At 42.8% G+C, this 18168-nt stretch overlaps 1 protein-coding gene across 1 annotated transcript in view; it reads right to left on the bottom strand.

Moving 5' to 3' along the window:
* LOC113265899 (uncharacterized) overlaps positions 1-18168 on the bottom strand; it is a 70786-nt gene that overhangs the window by 37079 nt on the left and 15539 nt on the right. The window contains exons 2-3 of the mRNA XM_026513334.4: positions 12395-12489; positions 2100-2237 (exon numbers count right to left, since the gene is read on the bottom strand). Coding sequence (XP_026369119.3) covers positions 2100-2237; positions 12395-12489 — 233 coding nt within the window. The remainder of the gene's footprint in view (positions 1-2099; positions 2238-12394; positions 12490-18168) is intronic.

Raw genomic sequence — 18168 nt, 5'->3', positions numbered from 1 at the left:
TTTTTTGCTGTATGGTTTATTAATAATATTACATGGACTATAAAATTTCTCTAATCTGGCCTCTTCACTTTACAGCTTCCTGGTCATTATAAAAACATCTCCCACACCATTTCTCATTGCAGAAATAATACGATTTATTAGAATCACTAGCAGAAAGGCACTCATTCAGGTAACATAAATGAACCTCTCACTGACCCACTATTGTTTGACCTTAACATTGCTGTCTATCTTGGGGGGAAATATGTGTTCTTTGGCAGGTTAAAGAATGTGAGAGGATGGTTTAATAGTATTTCTAGAGCCCATCTTTTCTTTAGATGAGATTATGTCTTAAATGAAAAGAATGGTATTTAGTTTACTCCCTTAAATATATGCTTCTTTGTAAGTCAGTCCTCGGATTCATGAACAGTAGGAGCTCGGGGGGAGGCAGACCATTACTAGTTTCATAGCCTTGTCAAGTTGCTTTCTTCTCTGAATCTCAGCTTTCTCCTCTGTAACATGAGGACAATCAAGCCTGCCTAACAAGGTGATGTCATGAGTTCATGCATAAAAAAAGCACTTGGTTCTTTACTGGGAGCCTCCAGGGAAAAGAAAAATCTCTCAGCTCCTGAATGTTAGAGAGGAAGAGATGAGAAGCATGAGTCTGCTCAGATTCCAGGACAATCATCAACTCATTTGCTTCCCAGTTGGACTAGAGAGTGAATGTCCATGAACGTTTGTGTAATCAGTAGTTGAGTGCGAATACGTTACGTATGCTGATACACGTAAAAGTGCTCAGCAAATGTTAGTAGCTATCGTTCTCAGTGTTGTTATTATTGAGTAGTTCAGGGAAACACCAGGCCTTGCAGAAAAGAGAAAGTGGGGATGCAAAGGGGTTTTTCCCTTTGTGATCGTGAAGCCTCTGGAAGCCAGCGTTCATCAACACTTCGTGTAATTTTTTATACTCTTACACTTTCTTCATTTGTCCCTGGATTTCTGAATTTGGTTTTGCCAGACTCTTCCCCCAAGCATCCCAAACCAGCAGAATTTCCCCAAGGGTCTGGAGCCTGGGGTGAAGCTGTTGAGAAATGATGTGGTTACTGGTGTGGGAATCCTGGCACTAGAATAAGTAAATGAGGGGCGCCTGCGTGGTGCAACGGGTTAAGCCTCCAACCTTTGGTTTTGGCTCAGGTAGTGATCTCAGGGTCGTTGAGATCAAGCTCCGCGTCGGGCTCCCTGCTCAGCGCCCAGTCTGCTTAAGACTCTCTCCCTCTCCCTCTACCCCCTCCCATCCCCCCATGCTCTCTCTCAAATAAATACATAAATGTTTAAAAAAAAAAAAAAGAGTAAATGAGCCCTGCCCTCGTGATGCTAGTTCCAGGAAATGGGCTGCAATGGCAGGTCAGAGAACTTGACCTCTCAAGGCCCATCTCCAGACTCCAGATGCTCCATGTTTGGCTTCGGTAAGAAGGAATAACACTGGCAATAGCTCCCTTTTCTTGCGTGGATTATCAGCAGAGTTGAAACAACCTTGTTTCCACAGTGAGAAACTGCACAACCCAGCCAGACTCCCCAAGAGACAAGGCCCGACACAGAGGAAATTATCAAGTGTGCAAAGAAATGTCAGGTAAGAATGAGAATGAATAACCTGTTCAATCTTAAGAACTGGCCTCAGCCTACTGTGCTCCTTGGGGCCTTAGAATTGCCTCATAGGTGCCTCGGGGGCTGCCTGCAGCTCTGTGTGTGTGTGTCTGCCACAGGTGACTCCTGCTCCCCCCAATTCCCCGCCCCCCCCCCACTCTCCATAAACGGTGAAAAGACAAAAACAAAAAACCAAACACCTGAGCACCTCCTACTCCAGTTGGACTGGGGGTGAGGGTGCAGCCTTCAAGGGTTACAGTGGGTGATATGGAGGAGGGACAAGCTGAGACCTGACCCCTGGCAGTGATTCCCAGAGTCCACAAGGATTTTTTAAAAAGAAAAAAGAAAACATGGAACACTACCGTAAAGCTGAGAGCCTATTGGTACAATTGCTTTGAGAAACAACAACTAAAAACAAAACCAAGTATTTTCCCAAGTACGGTGCTCTCCCGCTGATGACTTGAGTAAAATGTCAGACTTACCTTGACATATTGCACGAGACGTTCACTTACGTTCACTTTGTAAGTCTCTAGCCCTAGTTCTTTAGAGAGCCGTAAGATTCTGTTCTGGGTTGGCCCCACATAAGCGCCACCAACATCTACGTAATTGACATGTTCATTCTGTAGAAAGAGAAAAAGTGGCCAGAAGACTTTAGTTAAAACTCAGGGAAAAAAGTTTCTATGTCTCACTTAAAGACAAGAGTGGGGCACCTGGGTGGCTCAGTCGGTTAAGCATCTGCCTTCGGCTCAGGTCATGATCCCGGGGTCCTGGGATCAAGCCCCGTGTCGGGCCCCCTGCTCAGTGGGAAACCTGCTTCTCCCTCTCCCTCTGCCCTTCCCCACACCCCCGCTTATGCTCTCTCTCTCTCTCTGTTGAGTAAATACATAAAATCTTAAAAAAAAAAAAATAAAAACAAGACAAAATACTAGGTGGGAAGAATATATCACAGGAAAAGTCACACAAAGCTATAAAAAGATTCGTATACCTAACAAATTATTTTATAAATATACAAACCCTCCTTCATAAACTATAATTTACTTTCCCCTCTTAATGTGCAGTTCTACATTTTCTCCAGCTTTGTTTATGAACGCATTTCCTGGTAATTTAATCAACGGATTGAATATTGGTGACTTAATTTCCTTCATGTGTTTGTAATAACTTCTGGGTCCGTTTCTATTTTGTTGTTTATACCCGTTCTCATCCATGCTGCCTTTCCTCGTTTGCCTGATTAATTTGTATTGCGTGGCACTCATTGAATTTGAAAAACTACAAAGTAATTTGAATCCTAAGAGGATGATATCTTTCCCAGAGAGGACTTCTGTCTGCTTCTGTCCAGCACCTGGGGGCCCTTATAATCCTAGATAACTTTATTGCATTTCCTGTGCCTGAGATGATTCGAAGCTGGGCTGAAATGCACACATGGTCTGGTTTTCTTACAGTTCACCCTTGGTCCAAGGACACAGGCCAAGGCAAAGCATGAGGACTTTACCAATACCTCCCTCCATATGCACACACTTTGGTGGGCTCCGGACTTGACCTTCTATTGCTCTAGTTTTGGATGACTTTTGAAAGCCCTACTCAGCCTCTCACTTGCTTCTTGGGTGGTCAGAAAACTCCCACTCCCCACCCCCCACCCCCCACTTCCAGGGGAAAAGTAGGTCAATTCTTTCCAGAAAAAAGATGGCCCAGTGATTCTTCACTACATTCTTAGCTCTCTGATGCTTTGAAGATTTGTGTGCGTGTGTATAGTGCAATTTGTCCAATCTCTTTGTTTTTAGTAGGAGGGTTGGGACAATTCACCTAAAGTGTTATTTCCAGAAAACTGATTGTCTAATATTATTCAACTTGCCTTCCTGGCGAAACCCAATCTGATATTGTCTTTCTATTGCAGGACATACTTTGCTAACGTTTTATTTAGGATTTTTGTAGCCAAGTTCATGACTGAAATTGAGATTCTCCTCTCTTCTTCAACCCTTGTCTATCTTTTGCAGTGGAGTATCGCTAATCTCATAAATTAGTGATCATACTTTCTTCTATTCTTTGGAAGTGTTTGTATATAAACAGAATGATTTATTCTTTAAACATTGGGTAGAATATAACCCTATAGGTATCTAGGCTAGCTGTTCTCATTGTGGAAAAATCTTAAACTACGAGATGCAATTTACTTCCAGGCTAACGCAGGACCCATATTTTCTATTTCTTTTTAAATCAGCGTTAATTTTGATAAACATATTTTTCCTTATACATTTCATGTATGTTTCAAAACTATTGGTTTAAATTTCATGATATCCTTTTTTCACTTATTCTTTCCTGAATCAGTAGCTATATCTACATTTTCATCCCTTTTATTTGAGATGTTCCTTTTTTCTTCTTCTTGAAAAAATCTTACCAGACACTTCTCTATTTTTAGTCTCTTCAAAGAATCAACCTTGGTCTCATTGATCCTCTTTATTGAATATTTATCTTCTGTATCATGGATTTATGCTATTTCTCCCCTCTCTTTTAGATTTATTATATTCTTAATTTTCAAACTCCTTACATGCTTAATTCATTCATACTGAGCCTTTTTTTCTTTCCTAAATGGAAGAACTTGGGCTATAAATCTTCCTCTAAATATTGCTTTAACTATACAGACAACTTTATTTTAATATTTCCATTGTACAGTTTTAAGTATTTTCATGTTTCCATTACAATTTCTCTTTAGACTTGCATTCCTAAAACCTTTGTTGTATTTTAACTTCTCCAGCTGGGACTTTTTTTGCTTATCTTTTTGTCATAACTGCATTGTGATCAAAGAATGTGGTTTTTATGACAACAATTCTTCAGGCTCATGTTATATAACCTAGCACATGATCAATTTTCAAAGACTTTCATATTTGCTTGAAAAAAATATAGTCTAAAAAATGATATGTATCGTTTATACATGTCCATGAGAATGAGCTTGATGGTCCTCAGCCTTTTTTGTTTGCTTAATCTATTAGTAACTTAGAAAATTATGTAAAAAATTCCCTACTCCATTGGGCATTTATCTTTGATTGCTGTTAATTTTTGCTTTATATTTTCAGGCCACATTATTCACTGTATACAAGTTCAGAACTGTTTGATTTTCTGGGTCTTTTATCATTATGCACTGACATTTCAATGACATTTTTTTGTTCAAAGTTTACTTTGTCTGATATTAATATAGTTATAACAGCTTAGTTTAATATTTGTCTATCTCTTTTTCTAACTTCCAGTTAGAGTTTTTAGTCTGACAATTGCTTTCCTTTAACTGACAAATTTAGCATTTTTTTTATTTTTATTTATTTATTCGACAGAGACAGAGACAGAGACAGCCAGCGAGAGAGGGAACACAAGCAGGGGGAGTGGGAGAGGAAGAAGCAGGCTCCCAGCGGAGGAGCCTGATGTGGGGCTCGATCCCAGAACGCTGGGATCACGCCCTGAGCCGAAGGCAGACGCTTAACCGCTGTGCCACCCAGGCACCCCAAATTTAGCATTTATATTTATTATTATTTCTTTTTAAATATTTTAACTTACTTATTTTATTATGCCTTTTCAAATACATTTCCCCCTGATTTCTTTCCTTCTTCTGGAATGAGGGGTTTCTTCTTTTTTCTTTTTAATTTTTTCCTTGTACTTATTTGGAAGTTAAACAGTCAGGCCTATTTCAGACATTTTCCTAGCAATATTAACATGCATATCTAATACAGTCTACAGTTTATCAGGAGATTATCTTCCTACTGAAAAATACAAAAACCTTCATGCATCAACTGTGATCACCCTTTTTCCAATCTATAAGCTATAAAAGTACCTTGGTTCAGATGTGTCTCAAAACAAATCTGACATTACTTTGTTTTATTGTTTTGATGTTGCTGAGTTGTATTTAAATATTTACCAACGTCTTTGCTCACTGTCCCCTCTTGAATCTCAGACATTTTATTTGTAATCTTTTCCTTCTGCCTGAAATACATTTTTCTTTATAATTTCCTCCAATCTGGGTCCTAAAGTCTCTGTTTTTGTCCATCTGGCAAAAAGATAGTTCAAGCAGGTAATGAATTCAGCTTAGTTCCTCTTTCTCTCTGTCTCAGAACACTGACATTATCTTCTGGCTTCTGTTTTTGTTAGTCAAGGGTCACTCATAAATTTAATTGTTGGGTTTTTTAAGAGTATGTGTGATTTGCCTTTTTTGTTTTTTAAAAAACAATTGCTTGGGGCGCCTGGGTGGCACAGTGGTTAAGCGTCTGCCTTCGGCTCAGGGCGTGATCCCGGCGTTCTGGGATCGAGCCCCACATCAGGCTCCTCTGCTATGAGCCTGCTTCTTCCTCTCCCACTCCCCCTGCTTGTGTTCCCTCTCTCGCTGGCTGTCTCTCTCTCTGTCAAATAAATAAATAAAATCTTTTAAAAAATAAAAAATAAAAAAAATAAAATAAAATAAAAACAATTGCTTGTGAGATCTCTTTGGTATACTGCAGCTTCTCTGTGCCTGGGTGAGAATTTCTTTTCATTTATCGTGTGTTGGAACTGATAGGTTTCCTCGTGTCTTCCAACAATGCTGGGAATCATCAGCTATTATTTTTTTATACCATAATAACACTATCTTTCATGTCTTAGCTGCCCGACACCCCTGAAAACATATTTTCCAATCTTTGCTTCAGAACTGCATGGTAGATAATTTTTCCCAGATCTACTGTCTTCAGCTGTGTCTAATAGGCTGTTAAATCTGCCCGCTGAAGTTTTTCATTTTAATTAGCATATTTTCATATCTAGAAATTATTTTTTAATTTACTTGATCATTTTTTAGTTTCTTTACCCTGCTCTTAGTTTTAAGAACTTCTTTTCTTTAAAACATGCTGAAGAGAAAAACCAAAGATTAAAAAATAAATTAATTTAAAAGTTTAAAAATAAAACAAAAACACGCTTAACCGTAATTTTTTACTTTTGCATAATAAGACTGTTACAAAATCTTTCTGGATCGTTTTTTTATGCTTATCCTTTTTTGGTGCCTTGTTTCCTCACTTTTCTCACTTTGAACTATGAGTTACTTATTTTCTTTGGAACTTTTCCTGTGTAAATAATTTGAGGCCTGGGTGGAAAGGATTTGAGTCTATTTCTGCGTTGGGGATTCACTTGTTTATTCAACAAATAGATCGAGCTCTCCTACAAGATGCCAGGTACTCTTCAAGGAGCTTCTGTTATATCAGTAAACAAAACAAAGATCCCTGCTCTGAAGGAACTTACATTCACTGGGAAGAGACCCGTTGGGAATGAACCCCAAACATGATAACTATCTCAGAAGTTGATAAGAACAATGAAAAACAAAAAACTACAGGAGGACAAGGGGACTGAAAGGGCAGGGAGAAAAGGAAAGACTGCAGTTCAAAATACAATGGCTAAGTCGGCCCCCTTGAGGAGGTAATATTTGCATAAAGACCTGAAGGAAATGGAGGAAGTGTCCATCCGCTGGGAGAAGAGCATTCCTGGCAGAAAGGACAGCCAGGGCAGACTCGAAGGCAGAGGGTGAGTAGTGTGTTCAAGAATTAAGGAGGCCAGTGTGGCTAGAACAGAGTGAGCAAGGAAAACAGAACTGGAGGGGACGCCCGGGTGGCTCAGTCCATTAAGTGTCCGACTCCGGATTTCCATTCAGGTCATGATCTCTGGGTGGGGTGAGATCAAAGCCCGCATCAGGCTCCACCCTGCTGTGGAGCCTTCTAGGGATTCTCTTTCCCTCTCTCTCTCTGTGTCCCTCCCTCCCCTCAAAAAAAAAAAAAAAAAAAAAAGGAAAAGAGAACTGGAGATGAGATTAGAGAGGTTATTAGAGGGGCAGGTCACAGAAAGCCTCACAGGGCATTGTAAGGACACTGGCCCGGCCTCTGAGTGAGAAGGAAAGCCTGTGGAAGCTTTTGAGCCGAGACGTGCCAAAAGCTGACTTCGGTTTGAAAGGCTCGCTCCGGGTACTGCACTAAGTAGATTCTAGGAGGCAGGGGTGAAAGCAGGGAAATCAGTTAGGAGGCCACTGTAGCAATCTGGCCTAGAGATGATGGTGGCTCCCACCAGGTGGCAGCCATGGAAGCAGTGCAGAGTGCTGAATTCTGGATATATTTTGAAGGCAGAGCCAACAGAATGAAAGTGGGGACTGACAGTGTTGAGTGTGATGCTTGAGTTTTTTGGAGTTGCCATCCTTTGATGGGGGAAGGCTTCTGGAATGGTGGTCTTGATGGAGAGATCAGAAGATCAGGTTGGGTGTGTGAAATCTGAGATGTCTGTTCAACCTCCAGGAGATCTGCAAATTCCTGATTTCCAGTGTATATTTTATTCAGCATTGTACTTATTCCAGTGGAGAGCGTTAATCAGGGCTTTCATTCTGCCCTAACACCAGAAATGAGGTGTGCCTTTGACTCTCTTTCACCTGGCCCTTATATAACCCTTACCTTCTCTTTTACTAACCCTTGGTACTGTTCTCTAAACCTTCTCTAGTTTCCAGTACCCTCTTTAAATATAAAACAAAACTGGAGTCAGTACTCCAATACATTTCTAGGCTTTAACAAAGGCAGCAAGAGGACTCATGGGAATTTGACACGTGAGGTCTTTAGAATACTGACACTCTCTTTAAAGCAAATAATCCTGAGTGAAGTAGTAGAAAGCGTGAGGCATTTTACAGACTAGTTCCTATTTTTACCACACGAATGATGACAATATTATCCACTCTACTCCCTAGGCTGTAGTTTTCAATCCTTTCAAGTGACTTACTTATTTTCTAACTGGAAATTTGTACCTCTTAATCCCCTTTACCTATTTTGTCCCTCACCCCCCCCCCCCAGGTAACTCCCCTCTGGCCACCACCAGTTTGTTCTCTGTACTTAGTCTGCTTCTGGTTTTGTTTGTTGTCTTTGTGCTCGTTTGTTTTCTTCTACAGAATGTCTCTTTACAGAAAGAAAGAAGGTGAAAAGGTGAAAGATTCTCAAGGAGGTGCCTCAGGTTCAGGGTGAAGATATTGGAACTGTAACACCATATTCTGCTATGCTGCACCTCCATCTTGAGGGTGTTGATTCTCATCTTATTTCTCAGTCTCTGAAGAGGCCACAAACACACAACTATATTAGGAAACCAATACACCATCCCTGTGATAGCCCCGCAGGCATTTCGACTTCATAAATTTGGTCCTGAAGAATGATAAAGGAACCACACTAAGGAAAAATTGGGAAGTTCCTTTTTTTTTTTTAATTTATTTTAGGTAGGCTCCACACCCAACATGGGGCTTGAACTCATGACCCTGAGATCAAGAGTCACGTGCTCTATCGACTGAGCCAGCCAGGAGCCCCTGAAGATTTTATTTTATTTTTAAGCAATCTCTACACCCATTGTGGGGCTCAAACCCACAACCCCGAGATCAAGAGTCGCACGCTTCACCAACCGAGCCAGCCAGGCGACCCGAAAAATTGGGAAGTTCGGAACTCATCGGAGATCTCCCCAAACAGCTGCCAAGTGCAACACCAGATTTAACATTTCGGTACTTAAAGACTCAGAGTAACTGTTAGGGCAACACCACCCCAAATTATCCTAACCGACTATGCTCTTAGAAGCAATTCTAACAATATTCAATTCAGTTTCTTCTGAAATAGCATTTCTGTCCCTTTTTCGCAAAGCCCTTTTTCCTCCTCCTATTCATTTGAAATCTTATAAATGTTAAGTCCTAGCTTGTAAGTATTGCAAAGTGCATTTCAAAGTTCCTTCCTCAGATACCTAAGGAGTTACGGTATCATGCTTAATACACAATAGTTCCCGTATGGTGCTGACATATATAAATGGTGCAGCGTGAAAAATCAGCCTGGGCAATAACGGAGCCGCGGACAGGCCTGTTGGAATTCTCATTTCCCTTAGATCAAGAAACCTGCTCTTCACCGAGAATCTGTAACATGACTGATGCTCCTATTTAATAACCAAAAGGTTTTAGAGATAAGAAACGTGGGACTTAAGGAACAACTTAATAATCATCTCCAAAGTGAAGGACTAATTTTCAGAAAATGACAGGAGAATTCTATGTAGTAAGGTCAGACACGCAGGATACACAATGCTTCTTTTGCACTCCAACACACTGTCTTCAACTAGAGCTTGAAGCTGCAAGGGAGCTTCGAGTACATTTCGATCGTATCTCGCCGCCCAGATGGGCAAACTGGGATGTAAAGGGCCAACAGGACTTACCCAAGGTAAGACGGCGTGGCAGGCAGTACAGGGGCCAGAATCCCAGGGAATTACACTCCACTACTACTACTACGTCTGAAGAGGCACTCAGAAATTCTCCGGATACAATTAATCTGGATTTACATTAATTTCAAGCATGCAAGCGAACATACACCATAGGGCATGCTACGGAAGTAGTCTCAGCTTGTTGAAACGCAGATTTGGATTCAGTGGGTCTGGGACGGGGCCTGAGACTCTGCATTTCTTTTTTTTTTTTCTTCAAAGATTTTATTTATTTGACAGAGACAGCCAGCGAGAGAGGGAACACAAGCAGGGGGAGTGGGAGAGGAAGAAGCAGGCTCCCAGCAGAGAAGCCCGATGCGGGGCTCGATCCCAGGACCCCGGGATCACGCCCTGAGCCGAAGGCAGACGCCTAACGACTGAGCCACCCAGGCGCCCCGAGACTCTGCATTTCTATCAAGCTCCCGGGTGACTCTGAGGCTGCTGGGCCACGGGCCACGCTGTAGAGTAGCAAGGCTGGTGAGCACTCTCAGAGCTGAGCCGAGTGAAAACGGACCTATGGTACATCCCCGTACATCTAAAAAAGGTAGGGAGCAAATGACAGGGAGAGCATGGCGTGGTATGACTGCAAGAGCCGGTACACTATTGTAGTTCAGAGCCTGGCTGCCTCTTCCATGTCCATTCATGTTGCCTGGCCCACGCCTGCTTCCAAGATGCTCAGGGTAGCTGGCTGTGTGCCCCAACTCTGGCCAAGGAGACTAGCGAATGTCTGCTGCGGTCTTCTCGTAAAGGAAAAGCTTTGTTGCAGAGCAAACTGGGGGCGCCTCTCCAAGAACCAGACTCTTAAGTCTAGAGAAGAAACAGATGGTCCCCAGAGGGGAGCTGGGTGGGGATGGGTGAAACGGGGGCTGGGGATTAAGGCGCGCACTTGCCGGGATGAGCAAAGGGTGTCGGACGGAAGTGTTGAATCGCTCTATGGCACCGGAAACGAATACTACACCGCATGGTAACCAGCTGGAATCGAAATACAAACCGGGACGGCCTCTTCGTGCTCTTTCCGGTCTTCAATGAGGCCTCGATGCTTAGAGTCGCAGCGGCCATCTGGTTACTGCTAGGCAATAAGCCAACACGCGAAGAACGGCTGAGCAGCAAAGACACGAAGAGCCTAAAGGCTTGACGACAAAGCTGGGCGCCTGAAGCAGCCTGGACTCCCTGCCGCCAGACTTCTCACGCAAAATAACTGAATGTTTATATTGCTCGAGCCGTTGCAATGAGCACCGCCTAAGCCATTTCGCTGGAAGTCTGATACATCTTCTAATGAGATAGATGCTTCCTCTCTCACCAGTCACTGCAACTGTCTGGTTTTGTCCTGTCGGTGCCCAGCCTTTAAAACAGTCTATTTGTGTGCTCGAGAAAAGGCTCTCATTCATGACCTAACTGCCAAACCCAAGGGCCTCTTCGTGGCCCCTCATCCTATGTCAGATGCCCTTGGAATTGGCTGAGTGCATCCTACCTTCCTCTTTCCTCCACCGATCTGCGTGGCATTGCTCTGCCTCCACCGCTTCTCTCTGGCTCCTCTGCCGCTGCCCCCCATTAAAGCTGCATGCTCCCCAAACTTCCATGTTTGGCCCTCTCCTCCCTACCCCCTGTCGTCCCCCTGGGCACTTTCATCAGCTCCCAGCAGCTGGACCACCTGCAACAGTGTCCTTGAATAACAATAAACAATAGCGTGGGGGCGCCTGGGTGGCACAGCGGTTAAGCGCCTGCCTTCGGCTCAGGGCGTGATCCCAGCATTATGGGATCGAGCCCCACATCTGGCTCCTCTGCTGGGAGCCTGCTTCTTCCTCTCCCACTCCCCCTGCTTGTGTTCCCTCTCTCGCTGGCTGTCTCTCTCTCTGTCAAATAAATAAATAAAATCTTAAAAAAAAAATAGTGTGCATTTTTCTAGAATGGTGCCGTTAGCCCAAGTATAAAAAGGCAGTCGGTATAGCAAGAACTGAGCTTCTCAATGTCTAGCGGGCCTTACCTGAGCGAAGAGAGTCTCTGGCAGCAACACTCCTTTAGGGAACAAGGACCAAGGACAAAGTTGCACAAAAATACACTACATCTGCTGCTGCATACTGTAGCCACACAACTTTTAAGTTGTGCATCCTTGGATAAATAAATAAGGAACCTATATTCTGTGTGTGTGTGTGTGTGTGTGTGTGTGTACGCGCGCGCGCATGTGCATGTCTTTTGGGTGTATAGTCACTTCAAGTCCAGCCAAACTGTAACCCCACTGGAGACACTACATACTCTCTTAGGTCTCTGGAATGGAAATTATAACAGTGCATTGAAGTTATTTGTTCATGTTTGTTTTCATCACTAGAATACAAGCTACTAAAAGGTCAGAGGCTGTCGCTCTTCAGCGGGTGCTTGTTGAAAAGCGTGGACCCTTACTTGCTGGAGCAGTTCGGGGCTCTGAAGGATAAATGGCCTCCCTGCATGAACCCCTGAGATCACCTCGAGCTCTGTGACTTCCAGTGCCCCCCTTTACAGTGTGAGTGAGATATTACACGCAAGCGTTAAAAGCACTTACCCTCACGGTGTACGTTCTTCCTCCAACTCTGTCCCGGGCTTCTAAAACCAAAACATTAACCTCATGTTCAGCTAAGAGCTTGGCAGCAGACAGTCCTACAAAGAAAGCAAACACAAACACGAAAACAAAATCAAGAACATATTAAGACGTGAACATGAAATAGCCAAGATTTAGCCAGATCTACCCATAAAATGAACGCACGGCATCATACATAATCCATTTGATTTTGCTCTCTTTCCAATAAAGTTTGACCACACTGTGATTAATCGGGCCACCAATTCGATAATCTATCCTGTATTACATTACCATAATTTTATCATCTCTCATAAGGTTGACAAAATGTAATTATTTTAAAAATATATATATTTTTGGTGATAATGAAATCCTATTTAAGAGAATGTATTGAGCCCCTAAATCAACCCTTATTGTGCCCTTCTTCCAGAAAACCTAATTGCATAAACAGAAGAGTATGTTTTCCTGCAAACTTCTCCTGGCTACACCAGCCCTCAGTATATCTGTGCTTTTCTGAGCTTAAAAACCCCTTGTGAGGGCGCCTGGGTGGCTCAGTCAGTTAAGCATCTGACTCTTGACTTCAGCTCAGGTCTTGACTTCAGGGTTGTGGGTTCAAGCCCCACGCTGGGCTCCACATTGGGTGTGGAGCCTACTTAACACAAAACAAAACAAAACCCTTATAATCACATCCTCTGATTTATATCTGGATTACATGCTTGCTAGAGCTTGTTTTTCCCACTAGATTCAAAGCTTCCAAAGGTAGGAACCATGCATCACACTTCATTCATTGGCTCAAAGCTGAGAACAGGGTTTTTACATGTAAATAAAAACTGTCCTACAAGATAGATTTAAAACCCAGTATAGTGATACCAGAAAAGGAGGGGAAATGCTTGGGTTAACATTACGTCAAGGCATGCTACCAACAGGACTTGTCACTGACGTTAATTCTGATCGTCTGGCTGAAGTGGTGTTTGCCAGGTTTCTTCACTCTAAAGCTACTACTCTCCCTTCTCCCTTTCCATCCTGTATGCTTTGGAAGGAAGTCTACACACAGCCCACGCTTAAGGAGCAGGGAGTTACATTCCACTTCCTGGAGGATGAAGTATCTACATAAATTATTAGGAATCCTCCCACAAGGAGATTTCTCTCTTCTCTCCTGTTTATTTACTTATTCAGTCATTTTATTTATATCAGTATGGACCCATAGATAGTTGTTTTATACTTGGGGTTATAATCCAATATTACGTTATTTATTTTTTTGCTCCAATTGTTCCAGCTTTGCTCACTGGGAGTTCTTTCAGTCAGCTCCCCCATCGTTTTGCGTGTGTGTGTGTGTGTGTGTGTGTGCACGCACGCGCGCCCACGCGCTTGGGCACTTACTTACTTTCTAGTATTACAAGATGTTCCAGGCTGAGTTTGTCTTTCACTGCCCAGCCCCAGAATCAGCCATGTCTCCAACGAGCCTTGGTTCCTTTTATTGGGGAACAGCATTTTTTTTTTAAGATTTATTTGAGAGAGAGACAGAGAGGGAGGGAGAGGGACAAGCAGACCCACACTGAGTGTGGAGCCAGATGCAGGGCTCGATCTCAGGACCCTGAGATCACGACCTGGGTGGAAACACTCAACCCGCTGCGCATCCAGGCGGCCCTGAAAAACGTTTTAGAAACCAAGATCTGGGCTCTAGGTGCACTGCTTGCCACTGGGGTGTCATTGCTTCTGGGATCTCTCAGCTCAGAGAGTAAGGAAATCTATGTGTGTACACATTTATTTTTAAATCTACATTTATTTGTACTTCCTTTTTTTTAAGATTTTACTTAGTCATTGGTCAGACAGAGAGAAAGAGCACAAGCAGGGGGAGCAGCAGGCAGAGAGAGAAGCAGGCTCCCCGCTGAGCGAGGAGCCCGACGCAAGACTCGAACCCAGGACCTTGGGATCATGACCTGAGCCAAAGGCAGACGCTTAACTGACTGAGCACGCAGGCGTCCCTATTTATTTGTACTTCCAACGCTATCTTATACCTAGGTATCTTCAAACTCCCATTACAAAAAGTATGAACATCAAGTCATACAGAAAGCAAGGAGGCTATCAGAGACCGCCAGGATTGAGACAAAAAGGTTCAGGAACCTACCTACTGAAACTCCCACTGGCCAAAGATGAAACGATTTGAGTATCAAATCAAAATAACAACTGCAGGAGGCAGATGGGGCAGGGGGACAAACACAAAACAACTGCAATGGCTTAAATCCATGAATTCATAATAATACTAAACAAATAAAAAAACTCTCACTGGTTCTTTGGAGAATGGTAAAGAACCACCTTACCAGTCTGGAAACGCCTAAAGGAAAAGAAAAGCATCTGGCATTCATCCTACTTCTTTCTACCTGCAGTGAACTGCAAGGCAACCAAAGAGCTAACAAAGGGAGGTTTTGCTGTATAAAAGTATGCTGGCTCATCAGTGAAGACAAATAAAATCAGAATATCAGCATGTTGCAATGCTTAATCAATTGATGGACCTAGTGTAATAAGCCTCAACATCTGCTAACATCACGCAAAGAAAGAGAGATAACCAGATGTTATCTGCCTCCTGATGGAAGAACACACCAGCACCTAGGAAGCTGTTAGGAAGGAAGGAAGGGGAGGGAGACAACGAGCCAACACTAAATTCTAATGTCATCAAGCCTCTAGATCTTCTACTTAGGGGCCAGAGGAACATGTTTAAATAGTACTACTGGGATGCAATCAACAAAAGCCAGATTGTAGGAAATCATACAGGACTACCCTGTGTTTTTTGTTTTTTGTTTTTTGGGTTTTTTTAGCAACTTGCCTGCTCCTGTTCCCTCCCCCCTTCCTCCGTTGCAGGCTTTTCCTACAGTCAGTCTCTTCCATGGCTAGTTCTGTCTTGATGTCTGCTCTCAGAGGACGCAGACTGACACAGCATTTTGTTCCTATACAGAATCAAGGATGAATTGGGGTCTAGAAGATCCAGAATGTGGTGAGGCTAAACCATAATAACCAGCACTGGCCCCTTCAAGTACATTGTAATCTTACATTGCTGACATTCATTAAAGATTTAGGTATGCAAAGAATCTCTGGAATCCCCTCATAAAGAAAGCATCCATCCCGTGACATTTAAATAAATTCAAACCAATGCCAGCAAATGTCTGCATTGGTGCAAAGCGTTCTCTGGGACAGAGCCAAAGCGCTTCTGCAGAGGGTCACTAAAAAAAGGACGAAGTTGTTATTAAAAGCATATTTATCCACCAGTCTTCTTATGTCTATATGTCTTCTACATTTAAAAGCACAGAAACTCAGATACAAAAAAGGTTACTTTCTTCCCAGTTCGCCTTACTCAATCAAACTATAAAGCAATTAGAAAAGTACAGCCAAGGCTTTACTCGAATTAATCGGTAGCTCCTCTTCTAAAGGAGGAGAAAGTGGCCTTCTGCATGCTGCCTACGAAGCAGCAGAGGTGGCCTTGACCTCCAGCCCCAGTGTCCCGCAGCGTCAGGTGCATGTGCCTTTCTTGTTCGCATCACTTGGAGTCGATTTCATTATCCCCCTATTCTGGGTGAGAAAGCCGCGCCCCCAATATGGCTACACCAAAGTCTCCTGAAAAGTGAAGGATTTTATTTCTCACACCCTCACTTGGAGCCTGAGCAAAATCAAATCTAACGTGTAACGCTCTACTAGTTTGGTGAGTGGCGTTCAGAGCCAAATAATGAATAAGCACCACTTGGGAAGCTAGAGCGGGTGGGGGGAGCAGGGGGAGCTGAGTTGGGACAGTGACCACACCAGTGACAAAGGGTATTTTAGGATATAAACAAAATTAAAAAGCTGATCACAAGGGCGGTTTCTGCATTCTAGGAAAACGACTGGCCCTATCTCAGCAAGGAAAATTGCAACCCTTAGTTTAAGAAATACAATGTTTAAAACATTTTAAAAGGATTTGTGGGAAAAAATGCTTTAAAAAAGGCTTTTTAAAAAGGAACTTCCACGATAACTGGAAGATTAGAAAATACTGAATATGGAAATAATAGCAAGGTGCCATTTTTTTTAAGTTATTTAAAGATTTATTCATGAGAGAGAGAGAGAGAGAGAGCGCGCATGCGCAGGGGGTTGGAGCAGAGGAAGGAGAGAGAGTCTCTAGCAGACTCCCTGCTGAGCAGGGAGCCCCCACCCCATGATCCCAGGACCCTGAGATCATGACCTGAGCCTAAATCAAGAGTTAGATGCTTAACGGACTGAGTGTTTATTTTCAAATAATAACTAATAGCTAATTTTGAATAAATAACTCGGTAAGTTGAAAATAAAGCACAGGCAAATTCTTACAGTCCAGAAAAGTTTTTCTACTCTGTGACTGTTGATTTGAATGAAACAAATGAAGCCAACGGCTGCTTCAAGGTGTTAAGTCTTGGATTACACTCCTTAACTCCTACTTTGTTCTCATTTCTGTGTGTCGCTATGCCTTCTGCCCTCCCCTCGTCGCCACAAAACTCAATAATCATTTACAGAAAAAAGTCATATCTCAATTGTCAACTCCACGGATTAGCTTAAGGGCTTTTGCCTTATCTTTCAAAATGTTTATTTAGCTTTTTTTTTTTTTGTAAATGGGATAAAATTGTTAGAAAAGAAAAGGCTTTTAAGCCTGAAGGCAAGTCACCAAATATAACGTAGCTACTACAAAATGGATTTCATTTTATTATTTTTTTAAATTGAAGTATAGGGCCCCCCACAAGGGTAACTCCCCATCTGTCACCATATAACGCTAGTACAGTACCATTGACTATATTCCCTGTGCTGGACCTTTTGTCTCTGTGACTCATTCCTTCTGTAAAAAGATTTTATAATCAAATATTTTTTTTAATTTTCATGTGTTATGAACAGAACAATAAATCTCATGGAGATTTACTGTTCATCTTGTTCCAAACAAATATAGATTAGCCAAAGCTAAGAGCACTGAACACTATAGGTCCTCCTTTCACTCATTTTCCATCATTTCATTGCCACATGGAATTCTGAGGGATAGAAGAGACCTGCCCCCCACCCTGCCCTCCTGGTGTGCACCACCACCCCCACCAAAATAAGGAAAGGGTTTGATATAGTGCTATGCTGCTAAATGGTTAACAACCACCTCTGGGCTGCAGGGAGGGAGAGGGCACCTGATCTGCACCATTTGGGTTTCCATGGTATACAGACACTCTCATCATGTCTGATTTAAGCTACTTATTTCAAGCTACCAATGTGGTATCACTGAATGTGGAATTGGAAAGAGGCCTTTCCAGCCAGTAGAAGCTGGCTCCCACACACACTGTGAGAGGTATAAACTCTTGGCCTCAGACTTTCGAGGAGAGAGATAAAGGCAGGGAGGGGAAAGTGTGTATTAAATCAGCAGGTGTATGAGATTCATTGGCTTGTGAGGGATGAAGGGCCACCCTGGAAAGGTGTCCTAGACGCTCAGGTGTCCTCCTGTCTAAAGGCTCTGGTTCTCCCATGGGTCCGTTGGAGGGAAGAGGTCTAAGTGGGCACTGGTAAAATCTACCATTCGTTGCACCTGCACCAGGAGCTGTTCCTCTCCTGAATCAAACTCCTTAGGAGGAAAAGAACCCACGACTCCCAAATGTCCTGTGGTTTTCAATGAGAGTAGAGAGCCCAGAGAAGCCCCATACCCGAAGAGTTCCATAAAGGACTTATGGTGTAAATAAGGATCCGATCACTTTCAAAATGCAAAAAAAAATCTGAAAAACAGGAAAATCAGAGGAGCA

This window comes from Ursus arctos, chromosome X (genome assembly GCF_023065955.2).
Source record: "Ursus arctos isolate Adak ecotype North America chromosome X, UrsArc2.0, whole genome shotgun sequence".
Taxonomy (NCBI): Eukaryota; Metazoa; Chordata; class Mammalia; order Carnivora; family Ursidae; genus Ursus; species Ursus arctos.
Note: the sequence above shows the minus strand (reverse complement) of the source record. Positions and strands in the feature narration are given on the sequence as shown.